The sequence below is a fragment of the Podarcis raffonei genome, chromosome 7 (genome assembly GCF_027172205.1).
Source record: "Podarcis raffonei isolate rPodRaf1 chromosome 7, rPodRaf1.pri, whole genome shotgun sequence".
In the NCBI taxonomy this organism is placed as follows: Eukaryota; Metazoa; Chordata; class Lepidosauria; order Squamata; family Lacertidae; genus Podarcis; species Podarcis raffonei.
In genome coordinates this window covers 22489978-22508184 of record NC_070608.1, presented here as the reverse complement: position 1 = coordinate 22508184, position 18207 = coordinate 22489978, and the positions used below count along the sequence as shown (strand labels likewise).

Below are 18207 nucleotides of genomic sequence, written 5' to 3'. Positions count from 1 at the left end.
GTGGGCCGTGCTCCTCTCGCGCATCCCGCAAAGCATCTGGAAATGCAAGCCCTCTCTCTTTCCGCAGGCGGATTTCGGACAAAGAAGCGGCTGCGTTTTCCTCGCCTGGCTTTCATCCAAGCAGACGGCTCTGGGGTGAGGAGGAGGACCCGGCGGCGGGGCAGTCGAGCCGGGCGCCCCCCAGCGGCCATTCCCTGCCAGAGGCGGGAAAGCGGCGTCGCTGTTGAGGGGCGCAGAAGTTGGCTTCGCCCCTCGACTGTGCGGCGCGCTCCCTCCACCCCACCTCCCCTTTTCCTGCCTCCGTCCGCACGTGGCTGGGGGGGGAGACCCCCTGCCTTCTCCGCCCACCCCTCTCCCCCTCCGCTTAGCCGGGCGGACGCTGCTGCTGCGGGCTGCGCATTCCTGGCCGCCCCCCCGGGGAGGGAGCCGAGGCACTGAAAGGCTCGCTTATGCGCGGCGCAGACACTGCCCGATTCATCCGCGCCTCGCCTCTGCCTCCCGCTCGCTCGCTCCGCCAGCGCCATGAAGCTCCTGCCGCCCCGTCCGCCTTCGCTGGTCGCCTTCGCGGCGGCGCTGCTGCTGCTGCTGGGGGTTCTGTCGGCGAGCCCCCCGGCCGGCCTGGCCGAGACCCCCAAAGGCAAGCAGAAGGCGCTTCGCCAGAGGGAGGTGGTGGACGTGGTGAGTGCGCAGCGAGGGCGCCGCGATCCCCGGAGGGGGCTGCGCAGGGTCTCGGGCTGCGGTGGGTCGTGGGTGGCATGGAGGCAAGCAGCAATCCCGAGAGGGCGCACGCATTGCATGGGATGGGGGCAGAGGCGTACCTTAGGTTCCCTTGCACCCTGGCCAAGGAGCTGGGCTCGCTGCCATTCCAAGCCAGAGTGGAGAGGCACCATTTTGGCGCCCACTGGGATCAAGGGTGTCAACATTGAATAAAATATGGAGAGGGGCAGATAAGCCCCGCCCCACATAATTGATCACAAGATGTGTCACACACACATCATTTGAATGGCCTTGTCCATTCAACTGGGGGGGTGGCTAGGAGTTGGCTCCTATGCCTGGGCCACACCCTTGGGGGGCAACCTTTCCAACCCCTATGTACACCCCTCATGGAAACCTCCTGCTTAGCCCTCTTCTTGGCGTGCCACTTCCCGTCTTACTCATTTATATCCCACCATAAGAAGCAGCAGCCTGGCTGGTAAAGATAAAGGGACCCATGACTGTTAAGTCCAGTCGCAGACGACTTTGGGGTTGCGGCGCTCATCTCGCTTTACTGGCCGAGGGAGCCGGCGTTTGTCCGCAGACAGCTTCCAGGTCATGTGGCCAGCATGACTAAGCTGCTTCTGGCGAACCAGAGCAGCGCACGGAAATGCCGTTTACCTTCCTGTCGGAGCGGTACCTATTTATCTACTTGCACTTTGACATGCTTTTGAACTGCTAGGTTGGCAGGAGCAGGGACCGAGCAATGGGAGCTCACCCTGTCGCGGGGATTCGAACCACCCACCTTCTGATCGGCAAGCCCTAGGCTCTGTGGTTTAGACCACAGCGCCACCTGCATCTTGGCATGCCACTTCCCGTCTTACTCATTTCTATCCCACCATAAGAAGTAGCAGCCTGGCTAGATCAGGCTAAAATAGCCCAGCATCAACTGATGGGGGGAGTTCAGGAGAACAGGGGACTGCAGTGTGGTCTCCTCCAAAGAACTCAAGGTGGCTTACCTGGTTCTACCTTGCATTCTCCAGGTCACCCTCTCAACAACCCTGTGAGGTAGGTTAGGTGGCTGACTGGCTCCAGGACACTTGGTAAGCTTCTTGGCTGACTGGGGATTTGAGCCCTGGTCTCCCAGGTCCTGGTTGATGGGTCTGACCTCTGCACCATGCTGGCAACAAACGATGTGTAAGGAGATAAGAATAAGCCAAGCCCCCAATGTTTTCGAGCTGCTGAATAAGATTAAGAAAACAAACCTGACAGACACAATACTGGGAAAGGAGAGGATGTGGGGAGGGAACAAATGAAGGAGCATTATTATCAAACGCAGCTGGGCGGAAGATGCAGTCCGCATCCAGAATTCTACTAGTTTATGAAAACTTGCAAAGATCCTTCTGAATGTTGAATGGCTCTAAGGCCACATTTAGATATGATGGTGCGCAATTAGAATAATTTACCAGTGCATGTGTTCCGTTTCTAATTTAAACTGCGTTGCCTGGCCGTCACATCCAAAAGCACACAAGGCTTAATGTTGCTGACGTTAAGCAGTTTTGGGTTTGGTAAGAAAATAACAAATAGTGTGCAAGGGAGGCACAATCTAGCAGGGGCCATACTGCAACAGGATGCTAATGTTGCATACATAATGTGATGCCAGGTTCAAACAACACTATGCAGATAAATCCTTATTGTTTACCTGGCATCATGTTTAAATAAAGCTTGTCTGATGGAAAGTAATCTTAAAGTCTGTAGATGGGGTGGAATGGGAGCTGTGCTGTGCTCATTGTTACAACTTGAGATCTCAAGGGTTGTGTCCTTAAACATGCAGATGTTTATTCTTCATCCAGTGTGCTTCCACCTCTCATTTGGGAAGCGGTGTACACCTGATGCTATCTAGCCTGTTGTTTCTTATGAAATACTGTATTTTTATGCATTTCCCCCCAACCAGCTTTGGCCTACCTGTGTTAAACTGGCAATGCACACAGCCTTTCTCTCTGCTAACGTAAAACACAGCTGCCTGCAGGGTTGCAAAAGAGACAGCTGTGTAATCTGCTGTGGTGGGACATTATGGCTGCAGAGGATGAGTAATCTGACTGATCTCCTCCGCTCTTTGTTATTACTCACTGAGCATGAATATTTAGGGAAATGGTTAGTGGGTTTCTTAAAACATTCTTCCTCACTCAAGCCATTCATTGCCACGTTGGACACAGAAGCAGAGCTGGCCTTGGTAGGCTGTGGCTGTAACTCACCACATTTCTTTAAGTAATATGTCCATTGGGGAAAGCAATGCCTGGCTTATGTGTGTGTATGCGAGACAAGCCGGGGGAGAAAAATGGTTCCTTTGCAACAACAAAATGTAATAACCAATGTGGTTATTGGTTTACTGTTTCAAGCTCAAGCATCTATATATATATATATATATAACTATGTGTCTATAAAATGGGAATACTTTTGATTTTCAGTATAATGGGATGTGTTTGCAAGGACCTAATGGTGTTCCTGGAAGAGACGGAAACCCTGGTGTCAATGGAATTCCTGGAACACCTGGGATCCCGGGTCGAGATGGACTAAAAGGAGAAAAAGGAGAATGCATGAGAGAAAGCTTTGAGGAGTCTTGGACACCCAACTACAAACAGTGTTCATGGAGTGCTCTGAACTATGGCATAGACCTTGGAAAAATTGCAGTAAGCAAGTACCATTGCATTTATAATGTATATGACAGCAAAAGGGGTGGGTGAGGGTACAAAGATGTGGTGATAATTCTTTTCCTTATCGCTTTGGCTTCCTTATTCCTAGCAGCTAGGGCCTACTGCAGTCAACAATCAGAGGTCCACTTAAGGAGGACCACTGAGGCATCTCAAATGATTGATGAAAGATACTGTAAGCAAGCTCTAGTATTAGGATTTAAGTATAAAAATCTAGAGCAGAGGATGCAGAGGATTGCTGGAGAAGGGATGCTATTTGGCTAACTCTGTAAGAAATAACCAGGAGTCCGTTGCACTTTAAAGACTAACCAAATTATTATGGCATAAGCTTTTTTGAGGCATCTGTCCCTTTAAGGTAGTAACTACTTCTTTTTAAATGACAAGTCAATAAATAATCAACCACTTAAACACACAACTTTTTCTTGTTTTGTAATAGGAGTGCACATTCACAAAGATGCGCAGCAACAGTGCTTTAAGAGTCCTCTTCAGTGGATCACTTAGACTCAAATGCAGAAACGCTTGTTGCCAGAGATGGTATTTTACATTTAATGGAGCTGAATGCTCTGGGCCACTTCCCATTGAAGCTATAATTTATTTAGATCAAGGAAGTCCGGAATTAAATTCCACCATTAACATACACCGCACTTCTTCAGGTACGTATCAAGATAATCTTGTGAGACCAACAATAATTTCACTGTAAAAATTCTGGGCACATGTGAGATGCAGATTGCGTTACTTGCTTGGTTCCCTGTAGCAAATAAACACAATAATAAGGTAATAGGTACATCAGAGTTTTCCTTTCTCAAGATAAAGAACTAAGGTTTAGGATCAGACAAATGAGAATCAAACCTCCTCCAGGCTTAGACCAGCCCACCCAGTTATAAGCTAGAAAGTATAGAGATATAAACATTGGCCTGTGAGCGCTCCATTTGGAGAACAGCCTTTACCAAAGGTGCCATGTGCTTTGAAGGCACTCGAACTCAGGACGAAATGTGCTAAGAGGAAGGCACTCTTGGCAAACCCTAACCATGATCAGTTAAGGCCCAGAAACCTATGTCCCCACTATGGAAGGATGTGTGGATCCAGAATTGGCCTCCACAATCATTTATGAACTCACTGTTAAAACTGTGTTTATGGAAGACAATCTTACTTGGCTACGAGTGATCGTCAAAGAAGAAAGTATAGAGATATGAATGCAGCTACTAGAGCCCAACTCTAGACACCACCTGGTAGCCCTGCATCTGGAAGGAAGGTAGAGCGTAAAAGCCATTAATGTTGCCCCACAGCAAACTGCTAGTGATGGCTGATCCATTCAGCTTCTTCCCTGAATTGTAGGATGTTATAGCAGAAAAACATTTGTTCCAGAATGCAAAGGTGAGAAACTAACCCAATTATTGTCCTTTAAATTTGCCCAGACACACAAAGTATGAGTAGACAACTGAACATTGTTAAAGTTTCCATTAAAATGAGATCACCTCACAGAATATTGAATTTGTTTACTGACAGCTATCATTAGTTGATGGAGATATTGTTTTTAACGAACAAAACCAAAACCTAAGCACGGGGCCGTTTCTTCCCAAATCGCAATGAATGGTTCTCCTCTTTTTTTATGTCTATAATATAAATTTTGTTAAGAATAACATGAAACAATACAAAAACTGGGTACTGGTCACCAGATACAAAGCAAAATATAGTCCCGATGTGTATAAGGCAGAAAATAACAGCATGTTAAGTAAAATAACCAAGCAAAAAAGATTTATGAGTTATAAGGGGTCTTGATTCCTCCTGGTGACAGTTAATAAAACATGAACTACAGTAATCAGCATCAAAAGTAGCTCTTCTCTTTTTAAAGATGCCAGTCCCTTGGAACTCCCTGCCTGTTAGTTGTACTGTTGCAAACATCCACTAAAACTTTTTATTATTTCCATGCAATTCTGTGTGTGCATACAAGGGTGCATCCAATGCTAGTCCTACACAGAGTAGAACCATTGAAAATAATGAACATGATTAATTTTTGAAAGTAATAGAGGGATGATGGGAGGTGAATCAAACGGTGCCTGGTGGGCACAGGTTCAATCCCTCTATTTTGGGCGAAACCACTATGCTTTTTGTCTTTCATACAGTGGAAGGGCTTTGTGAAGGCATCAGCGCTGGCCTGGTGGATATTGCTGTTTGGGTTGGTACATGTTCCGATTACCCACCCGGAGATGCTTCCACTGGATGGAACTCAGTCTCTCGCATCATTATAGAAGAACTGCCAAAATAGAGCTCTTTCAAAGATTCTCTCCCCCCTTTGACCACTTATATTTCATACCTTACATATTAACTCCATGCTTTAAATCTATAGTTTTCTATGTTATCAAAGTACTTGACTATAACGCACAAGCTTGTTCTACAGAAAATATCTGTAACCAAAGGATTTCTCTTTTTTAAAGTATAGTTTATGGGTTTCTACACTTTCTGGATTTATGTACTACTTTTGTACAATTTGTAGACAATTCTTACATTTGTTAATAAAGACAATCTTTTAGAAATAGCCAAGTGAAAGGAATTTTAATATTTGTTATCCAACCCAGAATTTGCTCAAGCCTACACCTACTACCACAAATCAGTGCAGTTTTAATTAAAATCTCACCAACTTTGCATTGAAAGGGGTGTGGGTGAAAAACCACTTGTAATGTTAATATAGTTGAATTCTGCTTGCTTTCTAGAAAATAGCTATTTCAGGTTTAGGGGCTCTGACGAGCATGTGCACACTCTTCCTTTTTCAAGGCAGGGCAAGGCCACAAGTTCATTCCTTTCTGTATGCAAAACTTCCACCTGCAGTGTAGTGAATGGCAATGATTACTCACATAGGAGCTCACCCATGCAAACTGGAAAAATACATGGAACTTTTGCTCTAAGCGAAATGGAAGGTCAAGCTGAGTTAGCAGCAACAATAAATCTCACAAATACATGTCACCCTCTCAAAGAAGTAGCTTTAGTATCAAAAGCATTGCAGGTGAGTTCAGGTGAGACTTTGTAAGTACAACATCTTCATAGATGGTTCTAGGACATGCTCAGGAAGCAATGTGGAATATGCATGCAAGATAGCTACATACTATCCTCTTTTGTCAAGTATTCTTAGGCATTGAAAATGGGTTTTCTGGACACGTTTTTAATCAACCCATGTCTAATTTGTTGGGGGTTCAAGTACATTATGTACTACTCGGATTAAAGAATGAAACTAAAGAACCTACGATTACAAGGAAATTCATACACAAGGCTTTCAGAATTTCTCTTGCCCTTTTGTTCCAACTTAAACATTAAATAAAACTACAAAAATAAGCTGAATGTATACCATGTAGCATTTCCCGCGCATGCAGGGACCTTTCTGCCATTTGGGGATACCTACTTTCATATTTTTTTTGTATGATAACTTTCCATAGTTTTTTCAGACAAGCATGGTCTCCTCATGAGACTCGCATCAATTTAAAAAATGAGAGGCCCAGACATGAGTTTTACAAATCAAAAAGGCAATATGCAAAATGAAGGTAAGTAGGAGAATATAGAGGATTAGTTATTCAGGGTGATAATGGAACAGTGAAGCAACAGTTGGCATGTGTACCCAGCTGAGGCCAGGCTAATCTTCCATTACCGATGCTTTTGCTTGATTAGGTATACTGGTGGCTTATGTTCCTTGGGCCAATGATTGGCGCCACAGCACCCTTTCCCATTGCTTCTGTACTCTCAAGGCAACCAGCAGCTGGAGCACAGTGCTTCCCAGCCACTGCAAGGAGGGCAAAGCAAACTGCCTGCCCCCACTTCCAGGCTAGCTTTCCCCATACCATCTGAGGAAGAGGCAGGGCCACTAGTCAAAGCCAGTCATGTACAGTGGTACCTCAGGTTACATACGCTTCAGGTTACAGATTCTGCTAACCCAGAAATATTACCTCGGGTTAAGAACTTTGCTTCAGGATGAGAACAGAAATCGTGCTCTGGCAGCGTGGTGGCAGCAGGAGGCCCCATTAGCTAAAGTGGTACCTCAGGTTAAGAACAGTTTCAGGTTAAGAACAGACCTCCAGAATGAATTAAGTTCTTAACCCGAGGTACCACTATACTTATACAAAGCCCATCTGGATAAAAAACCAGTAATTTCTATCCAAGCACCATTTTAACTATTTCTAATTCGCCAAGGATTTAAACTGGATATGGGTAAAACTGCTTTATACACTGGCTGTATCTTATCAAAAGAATTTATAGACTGGAATCCATGGGGCTTGTGCTAGCATAACTGTAGACTTTGAACTGCTGATGTGCATATCCCATCAAACACTTCTGAAATTCTCTTCGATTTCAAAGGCAGTTTGCCTGCGACTGTTACGAAAAAGGAGCAATGCAGAAGCGAGCTCCAGGTGGCTGGAATGGTAAACAGGAAGCTGATGTTTTGGGACTGTACCGTGGGAACCAGGGACGGTCTATTCAGTGCACTGAGCACCGGATGTTAGCTCAGAGTGTCACATGACCCTGTACTGGAAGTACATGGGTGGAGTTATTCTCTCTCTGCAGCTGGGGATGAGAGGGTACAGACATGGTTTCTCTGTACTGCTGGAAAGACAGAAATAAAAGTATGTAAATATATTTCTGTCTGTCTCTTTCCCCCCCTGGCGATGGGAGGGGGAGGAATGGTGTGTTCTTCTTCACGTTGGGAAGAATCGCCGAGGGAGACCTCCCAAGGTCTTGCCGGGAGTCGCGGACAGGAGGTCAACAAGGATTCAAGCCGGGCACCTGGAGGGTGGCCAAATTCCTCTGAGCTTCGCTGGCTCTGCTGGCTTGAATCAACAGTGACATGGGGTGGTGGTGGTGTTCCAGAAAGCCGCATCTAAAAAACCAATTGGCTTTTCATTTTTCTCATAAACTAGTTAAGTTATAATTACTTACCGAGTTCCGAATAACAACCACCACCTGTTTTCAAATGACCCTTTGATCTACACATTCATTTTGAGGTTTCCCCTTCTATTTGCACGTTAAAAATTCAGTTTCTCTTAGTAATGGCATGCAGAACTGTATGATCAATGGGTGATATCCAGTGAGTCATACTCAAAGTTGATCCATTAGAATAGTTAAGAGCCCATAGATTTTAATGAGTCTACTTAGAAAATGTCATTAGATGACCGCCAGCTAATGCAAACTATACTAAGCACTATGACCATAAACAAATGTTGACTCAATCATGCTTGACCTTTATTTCTATGAGTTTTAAGCTTGCAGCCCTATGCACACTTTCCTGGAACGCAAGTCTCATAAAAAATACATATACAAGCACACATAGGTTTAATGGGGATGTCAGGCTTTGGGAAGCCCCAAGAAATCCTTGGAAGGTCCCTTAAAACAGGATCAAACTTCAGGACAGGATCTGGACAAAGTAGGTAAAACCAAATCTTGTTGATGAAAGGCAGAATTTATCTTCAGTACAAAAGAAGGGTCAGTCTATAAAACACTATTTTTATGAAAAATGCAGTTGTTTGTTAATAGAAAGGGGCATTCAAGACCCGGCAAGCTGAAAAAATGCAACTAAGAGGGAAGAATCCAAAGAGGTGCAGACTTTTGTGGCACCAAAAGAGGACGTCATAAAGCGAAAAGGACCTTATGGAGATCTCAAGTTGGGGGGACCACACATTAAAGTAGCCCCTTGAAGAAATCATTTTGAGAAGAGGATGAGATCCAAACAACCACGAAGAATGGAGAGAGAACATCAAGGAAGTGCCTGAGACTTATCTACGTAGGGTGTTTACTGTTGGCCTCATCTGCAAACCCTCCTGAAGAAAGTCAAGCACACTCTTGCAGGAACATATGCTCTTGGTAGTGCAGCAGTAGGCAAACGGTTTTCAAGTGTATTGGAAGATTCTTACATTGGATGGTCTGCAGAATGTCATGATGGTATCAATAATAGCTGAAGATAATCCAGATTTCTTTGGACTTTGCTGCTCAAGAACCACATCAACAGCTGCAACCACTCTGGATCCAGGCCATGGGGCTGATATAAACAGGTGAAGGAGTTCCAAAATCCACGGAAGGCAAGGCCAAAATAAAGGCAACAGAATCAACTGTGCTTTCTCATTCTGAAGCTTCCGCAAGGTTTGAGCAATAAAGGGGATTGGGAGTGCATATATAAGCCTGCTCAGCCACAGGACCAAAAGAGCATCCACTGCAGCCAGAGACTGGAATTAAGCAGAGCAGCAGGGACTTTGCTGATTGTGGAATGTTTTGCCCAGAAGAGGCTGGGTAGGTTTGGCAAGGAGCAATACAGCAGCAGCAAGAAGACTGGTGAAATGGCTGTTGGATGGTGAATGATGGATAAAGGGAGTCTGGAGTGGTGGCAAAAGCAACTGCTTCTCATTGCCCATCCAACAGCTTTCCAGCAGTGACAGGCCCTTCCACAGTGCTTTGTTGTAGGGTTCTGATTGGTGGTGCCTGACCATGACAAGTTTGAATGCTGGGCCTGCATTAGATCAGGCTACATGCTTGAACTAACATTCTATTTTTCAAAAGTTGTAAAGAAAGGTTACATGTATTCAGATATAAAATATAACATTGATACCAGCAAGGCAACACAATAAATTTTTGCTTTAAAGACAACATAGTACTTTAGCACTTTTCCCATTTTGCAGTGTGCTGAGAGACATATTATGCGTTCAAACCTAACATGTTTTTCCAGTTCTATACTACTGAATCCAAAAGCTTCTCAATTACACTGATCCTTGCTAGTTGGAGAATAAAAGAATTTGGAAAGCTGAATTCATTGTGGATAAATACATGCACAATTTATTGGTGAGGTATCAGGTAGAGACCGATATGCAATAATCTGAAACATTGTTGGGGAATTTATTCCATCTAATATTTTTTACACCAGAGACCCACCACTGTACATTAAGAGTCCACTGCTGTTCATATAGCAGGGTTAAGAGAGAACAATTCACTCTAGAACAAAATTTTGAAACCACATTTTGCATCTGTTTTCTCATCCAGAATGTTCAGATGAGGTAATATTCCTGGCAAAGATTGAAGATTCAGTTAAGAAAAGATTTGTCTAGTAGACCAAAATGAGTTCTAGTTTCCAGCTTCTGTGAGTACCAGAAAAATAAACCAGACAGCTGTCTTGAATATCTGATTTGCTGCAGAGCCAAAAGGTGATGATGTCCTTTCCTGAAGCAATCACCAATATTTAGTTACCATTCTTCAGACTAAGCAACAACTGGGATACTTTTTCATATACTACAAAGGTAATACAGCATGCAGGAGTGACTCTGAGAACATTAGGTATAATTCCTTTGTAAAATCCATGAACTCCTTCTTTCCTAGGGAGAAGCAGAAAGAATTTACTTGCAACTTCCATACATATTTTATAGGGGAAAATCATTCAGCCTATTAACTTTAAAATACATTATTCTGATTTTATTGTTCTTATTATATTTAATTATTGCGGTCTTGAGTATCAGCAATAGAAAGAAAGGCAAGGTATAAAAGCAGATCTGAATCCAACTAAGTGATATTCAGAATAGGTCCATGATTTCAATGGGTCTGTTCTGAGTTTGACATGGCTGGATGCAACCTATAATAGATAAATAATTATCCACACATTTTTATTCTAAATTGATCTTTTAGGGGACACTTCTACAAAGACCATCTTGAAACATGAAAACTGAATTTTTAGAGCAATACCTAATTCAGGAAAGCACTGAAAGTCCATACTGAAATAACACTGAAAGCTTATTTGCACAGAGAAGTGTTACGATCGCCTTGGATGCCTAGAAAACAGAGAGACTGTCCACAAATTGCCATACTGACTTTAGCAAGATTACACCTGGCTAACAATACAAAGTTATTGTTCTCAAGTGATTTCTTAACAGGCATTTCACTTCTGATTTGAGCATGCTGACACCACATCTTTTCTGCTAGAGCACTTGTCTGTTTTTGCTTTTTGTGGAAAACCTCTGCTGTTAGGTTTCATGGCTAAGCCTTTCTGGCACATAACCCGACAAAAGATCACACATGGCCTATTTCACCTTGTACAACACTATATCTAGGGTATTGTGACTTTATGTGACAGGCGATTTTCTCCTCTATTTTTTTGGAAACATGTAAATTATATCTCCACAGTCCTTCTGTTAACCCTCCACCCAATTTGTTGTGGGATAGTACTGGAGACCTGCTTGTTATAGCAGGAGGTGGAGGAATGATGGAACAGTTGCCTATCCATAGGTAAGAGTGATGATGCAACCTGCCAAGGAAAGCAGTTAAAAATGGGGCTGGGGAAATCAACAATGAATATCCCTACCTGTTTATACTTCACTACTTTTACAGTGCATTCCAAATCAGATTTACTCAATGAACTCAATGGGGCTTAATCTCAGCAAATGTGTTTAGGATTGCTGCTTTAGTTTCTCTACTGCTCTCACAAACCCATTCATGCTTGTTTTGAACTTCTCTCAAATAATTATAAAGTCACCCAGCTGATATAACAGAGAGAGGAAACACATAGAGATGAAAAGTTGAAAGCTTGATGTCTTTAAGAATGCCAAGTACATCAGTGATAACAAAGGAAGCCCTTTCACACCAGCTTTTCATCTCCAGGCCTACCTCCATGTCCTACGGATGACATCGACCAATCCAGAGTATCTGTTGTGCTGATCCTGGAGACGTGCTCTCACAACCTGATAGGGATATGTAGTTGAAACTGCAAAAATTTTCGACAGTGCTGCCATTGTGATATATTCTAAAGTGCTCTAAAAACAAAATGGTATCAATATTAGCTCCTAACAAATTCACTAAAAGAACAAAAACAAAATTTCACATTTTACGCTGCTTATTTCTATCATTAAAGTATACAAGTGTTAGTAGTACTAAGTTTAAATTCTAACTAGATACTTCCATTTCACAGGATGTCTTACCAATTTCAAATCCGATCGCCTGTTTCGATGTCTATTGTATTTTGATTTCAGTTCTTCATATGCCATGAATTGAAGTGCTCCATGTGATGTTCCAAACAGACCAGGTACAAAGCCCTGAACAGAGTTTTTCAGACAATTTAAAATGCAGTTTCATATGAGAAGCTGAGCAACCTATGACACAAAATGTATATAAACAATGCAATATAACTTTACAGTTATAAGTTCATAATGCCAGAATGTGGAAACTGGTTGAAATGGCCAAACACAGAAAAATATGCACGTAAGAGAAGAAAATATATGGAAACCAGTTTTCAAAAGAAAGAAAGAAAGAAAAGATAAAACAGCTGAGCTTTAATCCTGGCAAGATGGAGGCACTGTGGGTGAGTAGTTCCTGTGCCTTAGAAATTAGTTACAGTGGTACCTTGGGTTACAGACGCTTCAGGTTACAGACTCTGCTAACCCAGAAATAGTACCTCGGGTGAAGAACTTTGCTTCAGGATGACAACAGAAATCGTGCTCCGGCGGCGCAGCAGCAGCAGGAGGCCCCATTAGCTAAAGTGTTGCTTCAGGTTAAGAACAGTTTCAGGTTAACAATGGACCTCCGGAACAAATTAAGTACTTAACCCGAGGTACCACTGTAGTTGTCTACCCTGGATGGAGTTGCACTCCCCCTGAAGGAGCAGGTTCACAGTTTGGGGATACTTCTGGATCCGGTTCTGTCACTGCAGGCTCAGGTAGCCTTTGTGACTAGAAGTGTCTTTTACCAACTGCTACTGGTGTGACAGCTGCAGCAATTTCTAGACCAGAAAAGCCTTCTGACAGTAGTTCATGCACTGGTTACTTCAAGACTGGATTACTGCAATGCGCTTTATGTGCGGCTTCCCTCGAGCTTGATCTGGAAGCTGCCGTTAGTGCAGAATGCTACAGCATGATTGCTGACAGGAGTGAGGCCTTGTCAGCATATAACACTTGTGCTCAGAGACCTGCACTGGCTGCTGATTTGCTACCAGGCCAGGCTGAAGGTGTTACTATTAGTAATCCAAAGCCCTTAATAACTTGGCACCAGTTTATCTACGAGATGGCTTCACCCTACATGTGCCACTCAAACATTTTGTTAGACGGAATTGGCACTACTACAGGTGCCACATAATAGTCATTCTAAGTTTGTAAGAATTCAGTATTTTAGTGTGGCAACACCTAGTTTGGAATTTCCTGGCTATTGGTAACAAGCAGGAACCTTCATTGGACTCTTTTCAGTGCCTGCTAAAAACATTCTTCTTTAGACAAACCTACCCAGATGCTTAAAAAGTTGAGGTAATTTTAATCTGTTTTAGTATTTTAACTTTTGTATGTTTTTAAGTATGGTTATAAATCATTCTTAATTTTACTGCCTTATCTTTTTGTAAAGCTCTCTGAGGATTATTATTGTTTTTTTACAATCAAGCCATGTAAATTTTTTATGAAATAATAAATGTAGGAATTTTATGAAGCTCAGACACAAATTAAGGACTACTATCTCAAAGCCTGTGATCGCTTAACCTGTCTATTGTTATTGTGATAGTTATTGTGTGCTTTGAGTATCTTATAGATATTTATATAGCCTTTTTTTACACACACTATAAATACTTTATTGGAATTCAACTTTTAACTTCTAAAAAATCCTTCCAAGTCAATGGCTAGGAGATCTAAGAAAGCACAACAATTTCCACCCTCGGAGGGAGAAGGCCCAGGCAGGTAATAGGCTGCTGCTCACCTGTTCAGTTCAGAAAGCGGCCTTTTGAGGAGGGGGGTGCTAACTGGATCCAAAGCCCCATGGAGGGGCCTCATTCCTGGGCCCCTTGGAGTTTTGTTTTTTACTATGCAGTTCCAGTTAGGTGATGTCTGTGGACCAGTCGTCTGTGGTCAGGAAGCACCTCATCCTCTAAAGACAGACCGCTGATCTAGCAAGAGGCCAGGACTCCCGGTTCTCCCAGATCAGAAGCCCCTCATTTCGCAGCATTATGAACTGACAAAAACAACTTTCCATTCAGTCTACTCACAAGTATGTCTTTTCCTGCTACCTATCCGTTCCTACCTACTGGTTCTACCACTACACAACAGAATTATCCGTTAACTCAGGCATACTGGCCCAAATGCTAATCCTGACTCGATTCAGACTGAACTCCTCACAACATTTCCCACTATCTCAAGTACGGCTCTGTGACAAGAGAACTGAAAATGCTAGAGGCAGAGGGAGGAAAATGATGATAATAAAGCCCACTGGCAACCTTGTTGCAGTGAAACTCATATAATAACCATTCACTGATTTTGGACACAGTGGTAAAATACTGTCATACCCATATCAAATACCAGAACTCCTGGCTTTGACTTGACTTACCTTATATAGGCCACGTACACCTTCATACTTGTATATTTTGGTAAGGGCATCAAGCATCCCTTTGTACTGCCTCTTTGATGGGTCAACACCAGCTTCATACTGCAACACAAGCCGAGTCTTTGTTACCCAGATTGGGTTTGTAATGCACAGAGTCATTGCTCCTATGATCAGATGGAGAGCCGACAGTTATTTTAATGTCAACACTTTAGCATTGTGCAAAAACAGCATTTCAACAACATCCCATCATCACATGGGCACTCCTACACACACCTGGCAATTTCTAATGCCAATGAAGTTTTACGCTGGCATTGAACATTCCAGGTTGATTTAGCAGTTGTTCCGCACTTATCCAGAGCAGCAGATAAAAAGTATATTCTGCTAAAGAAATGGACCAATAGTACAGGGTATTTGCACAGTGTGCACTCTACCAAATGCTTTTGTTTGACTCCCTATATCATGGGTTACCAACACAGCACCCACTGAAACACATGAGCCTGTAGACACCTTGCTTGGTGCCTGTAAGATTCCCTTGCTGAAATTAGGGTTGAAAAAAGTCTGCTACTGTAAGCCATGGAATAATTTTTAAAAGCCCAACTCCAGCACTAAGAGCTTTTGGGTGTGGGTGGGTTTACGGTTGGCTAAAACAGAAGACTGCTTGCAAATCTAATTAGAACACAGGAGGAACAATTTGGATGGGGTGGAAAAAAGGTCAACTCTTCCCTTTCCAGCTGTACCCTAAGTGCTCTGGAATCACCCTAGGTGTTGTGGAGGGGAGTTATATTCCTGGAGACTGCAGGTTAACTCTTGCCTCCCCAGCTGTATGCCCCCCCATACACACGCACACTCCATTAGGCTTTTAAAAAAGCAAAAACACTTTTTAAAGCCTGTCTTAACAGGAGGCAGTGTGTTTGTGCAGAGGCACAGTTCTGATGCACGCATGTGCATGGTTGCAGTACATGCTCCCCAATGTCTCTGGTTTGCCAATGTGCCCCCAGCTTTAAAGAAGTTGCCAACCTCTTCCCTATATATTGATCATCATCAACAACAAAATACAGTATATGGAAAAGCTGGAAGTATTCGCTAATCCCACTTTTATTTTCCTCACCTGCCTCAGCAGCTGACACTAAGTGTTCAGTTGGTCCAAGACTTTCCAGCTTATCCTCTGTCTTGTAGGCTTTAATGGCATTATAGCTGCAGAGTGAAATGTTGGAATAAGGTTAAAGCTGATTAGTTGTTTTACCAATATGTGAAATACATTCTGCATATCAACACACAAAGTAACACATAAACATTTGAACTAACAAAAATGACACATGCTTATCTACAATGTATATAAAATGTGTAGGCTTGAAACATGTACTTTGCAAGCCCATGGGCACACATCAGTAAGTAGAAGCTCTTCCCCATTCTTCTTTGAACAGCAGGTGTTATGTATGCCATATCACAAGCTGCTTTTAAAACTTTCCAAGAGGGCTAGAGTCCAAAGTCCCATGGATATATGAAACTAGAAGTTTGGTTATTTGGAATTCAATCATAGTATTCGATACATAAATTAATATTACTCCGAGGGTTTTTTAAAAAATGAGCTTTACAGCTATAATTGAAATATAAAGCATTTAAATATTAGGCTATTAGCTATACCATACATGTGTGTGTGTCTGTGTATTTGTATGTTGATGTAAATAAAAGGTTTACAAAGGTTGTGAAAGAAAAAGCTATATCTGTAAGCAATTACGCTGCTTCCCCCTCCTTGCTAACAGCTCATATTCAGTTAATACTAGAATTCAATGGTGACTAAGAGATTGCTCATTTTGCAACTGGACCTGTAAAAACCTGCAAACATGCTGAGAAGGAAGCAATATTCCAAAGTTTCAAATATTAATGTAGCCTTTATTATACCAAACTTCTATACTATAAACAACAGCAAATAAATAAATAAATAAACCAGACAAGAACCTCATGGCCTCTAGGTGTGATTGTAATAAGATTTGGCTGTGGCTGGCGAACAGTAATCCAGAGCAACAGAAGTGAGCAACAGAAGTCACACAAGTAAAAGCTGTTGATAATTAGAAGATTAGCTCAGTGCAATCTTCAGACTTGACCCTAGGCCCAGCGAACTTAATGGCAGATGCCCAGCTTCCCTCACTATTAACTGTAGGGATAAGATACTTATGACATAGTGTGCACTACTTCATTTCATTCAATTAGGGTTAAATTAAAATGCCACACTGGTATTCCTTGTCCCAGCCAAATTTACATTGCTTGCTCTACCAGTCTAGCTCAAAAACTCTCCAGTGAACTGCAGCCTCTGGTACAAAGGTCCTTCAAGATTAGCCTTTCAAATATTCAGTATTAGTCTTTCAAATATTGACCAGAACAATGGAAAGTAGTTTAAACTTACAAGAAAAAGTAGAGGCCCCAAGAGGCACCTGCGCCCCACATGTTTGGCGTGACCCCTTGATACAAGCCACGTAAACCTTCATGCTTCCAGACAGTTGTCAGGCAGTGCAGGATACCATTGTATTTCGGTCTCAGCTCCAAGCCGTCACTCACTGCACAAAAAACAACGGGAGATTAGTCTGAAGAAAGTGCATTTCAGAATGAGCTAAGTGAACAACACAGTATGCAAAAGTGAGGCACTGGAAGAAGATCTTTTGAGAGTGAAAAAGTTAATTAGCTATAGACGCTGCACTTGCTTCGAATATGGCGAATCCAATGACCTATTGTTATTATTTCCATGTGGGTTGGAAATGGAATGACACACTTGAAAAGCAGACACTCTGCCCTAACTCATTTAATGGGAATATCTGAAGAGGGATTCCACGTGTAATCTGCTGAGTACCCTTAAAAGCCTCCTCGTTGCCAGAGTTAAATCATCCCCGGCAATTTCTATTTTAAACTACGCTAATTATTTCTATAAATTGTTACGCGTATTGTACAAACTAGCACGTGCAAATCGATGCCCTCTATTGGCGGGAAACGGAGCTGCCACGTCGCGCCGGGAGGAATTGTGGGGGAGGGTCCCCGGCCGTCGGGCCGGCCGATGACGTCACGGACGGTGGGCGTCGTGACCGTTGGTACGGCCGATGACGTCAGCGACCATCGGTGTGGCGCAGGGAAGGAGGGCGGGAAGGAAGACGGAGCGCCTCACCTGCGAAGCGGATCTTCACCAGGTCGAGCGGGTGTAGCACCAGCGTGGAGATGACGCCGCCGCTCAGCCCGGCCACCAGGTTCTCGAAATGCACGTGCCTGAAAAGAGACCGCGCTGGTGGCGCCGAACTCGTCGTCGTCGTCGACGCAGACCCCGCCACGGTGCATGCTCGGCTCTGCGCGCCTGGGACGGCGGCAGCGGGATTCATGGGAAAACTCCGAGGCTATATTTCGATTTAATAACAATTGCAATAAATAATAAACCCCTACGTAGACCTTAGCCGGTAACGTGAATCGGCTGAGGTAAACTGCCCTTTGACCTGCGAGGCACTTGCCTCGTCCTATC

The 18207-nt window shown here is 43.3% G+C and overlaps 2 protein-coding genes and 1 long non-coding RNA gene across 3 annotated transcripts; 1 reads left to right on the top strand and 2 right to left on the bottom strand.

The window, feature by feature from the left end:
• Positions 1-157: 157 nt before the first annotated feature.
• CTHRC1 (collagen triple helix repeat containing 1) lies at positions 158-5940 on the top strand. The gene is made up of 4 exons (XM_053395480.1): positions 158-678; positions 3162-3383; positions 3841-4057; positions 5528-5940. The coding sequence occupies exons 1-4, from the start codon at positions 523-525 to the stop codon at positions 5668-5670; spliced, it is 738 nt and encodes a 245-aa protein (XP_053251455.1). The 5' UTR covers positions 158-522; the 3' UTR covers positions 5671-5940.
• Positions 5941-10181: 4241 nt separating this feature from the next.
• SLC25A32 (solute carrier family 25 member 32) lies at positions 10182-18177 on the bottom strand. Its single transcript, XM_053395479.1, has 7 exons — positions 17863-18177; positions 17113-17263; positions 15817-15902; positions 14712-14872; positions 12335-12448; positions 12024-12169; positions 10182-10741 (listed from the first exon to the last, which is right to left on the bottom strand). The coding sequence occupies exons 1-7, from the start codon at positions 18068-18070 to the stop codon at positions 10609-10611; spliced, it is 999 nt and encodes a 332-aa protein (XP_053251454.1). The 5' UTR covers positions 18071-18177; the 3' UTR covers positions 10182-10608.
• Positions 12652-14098, bottom strand: LOC128417165 (uncharacterized). The gene is made up of 2 exons (XR_008331394.1): positions 12984-14098; positions 12652-12755 (listed from the first exon to the last, which is right to left on the bottom strand). It is a non-coding gene; the product is annotated as an uncharacterized LOC128417165 (long non-coding RNA).
• Positions 18178-18207: the final 30 nt, after the last annotated feature.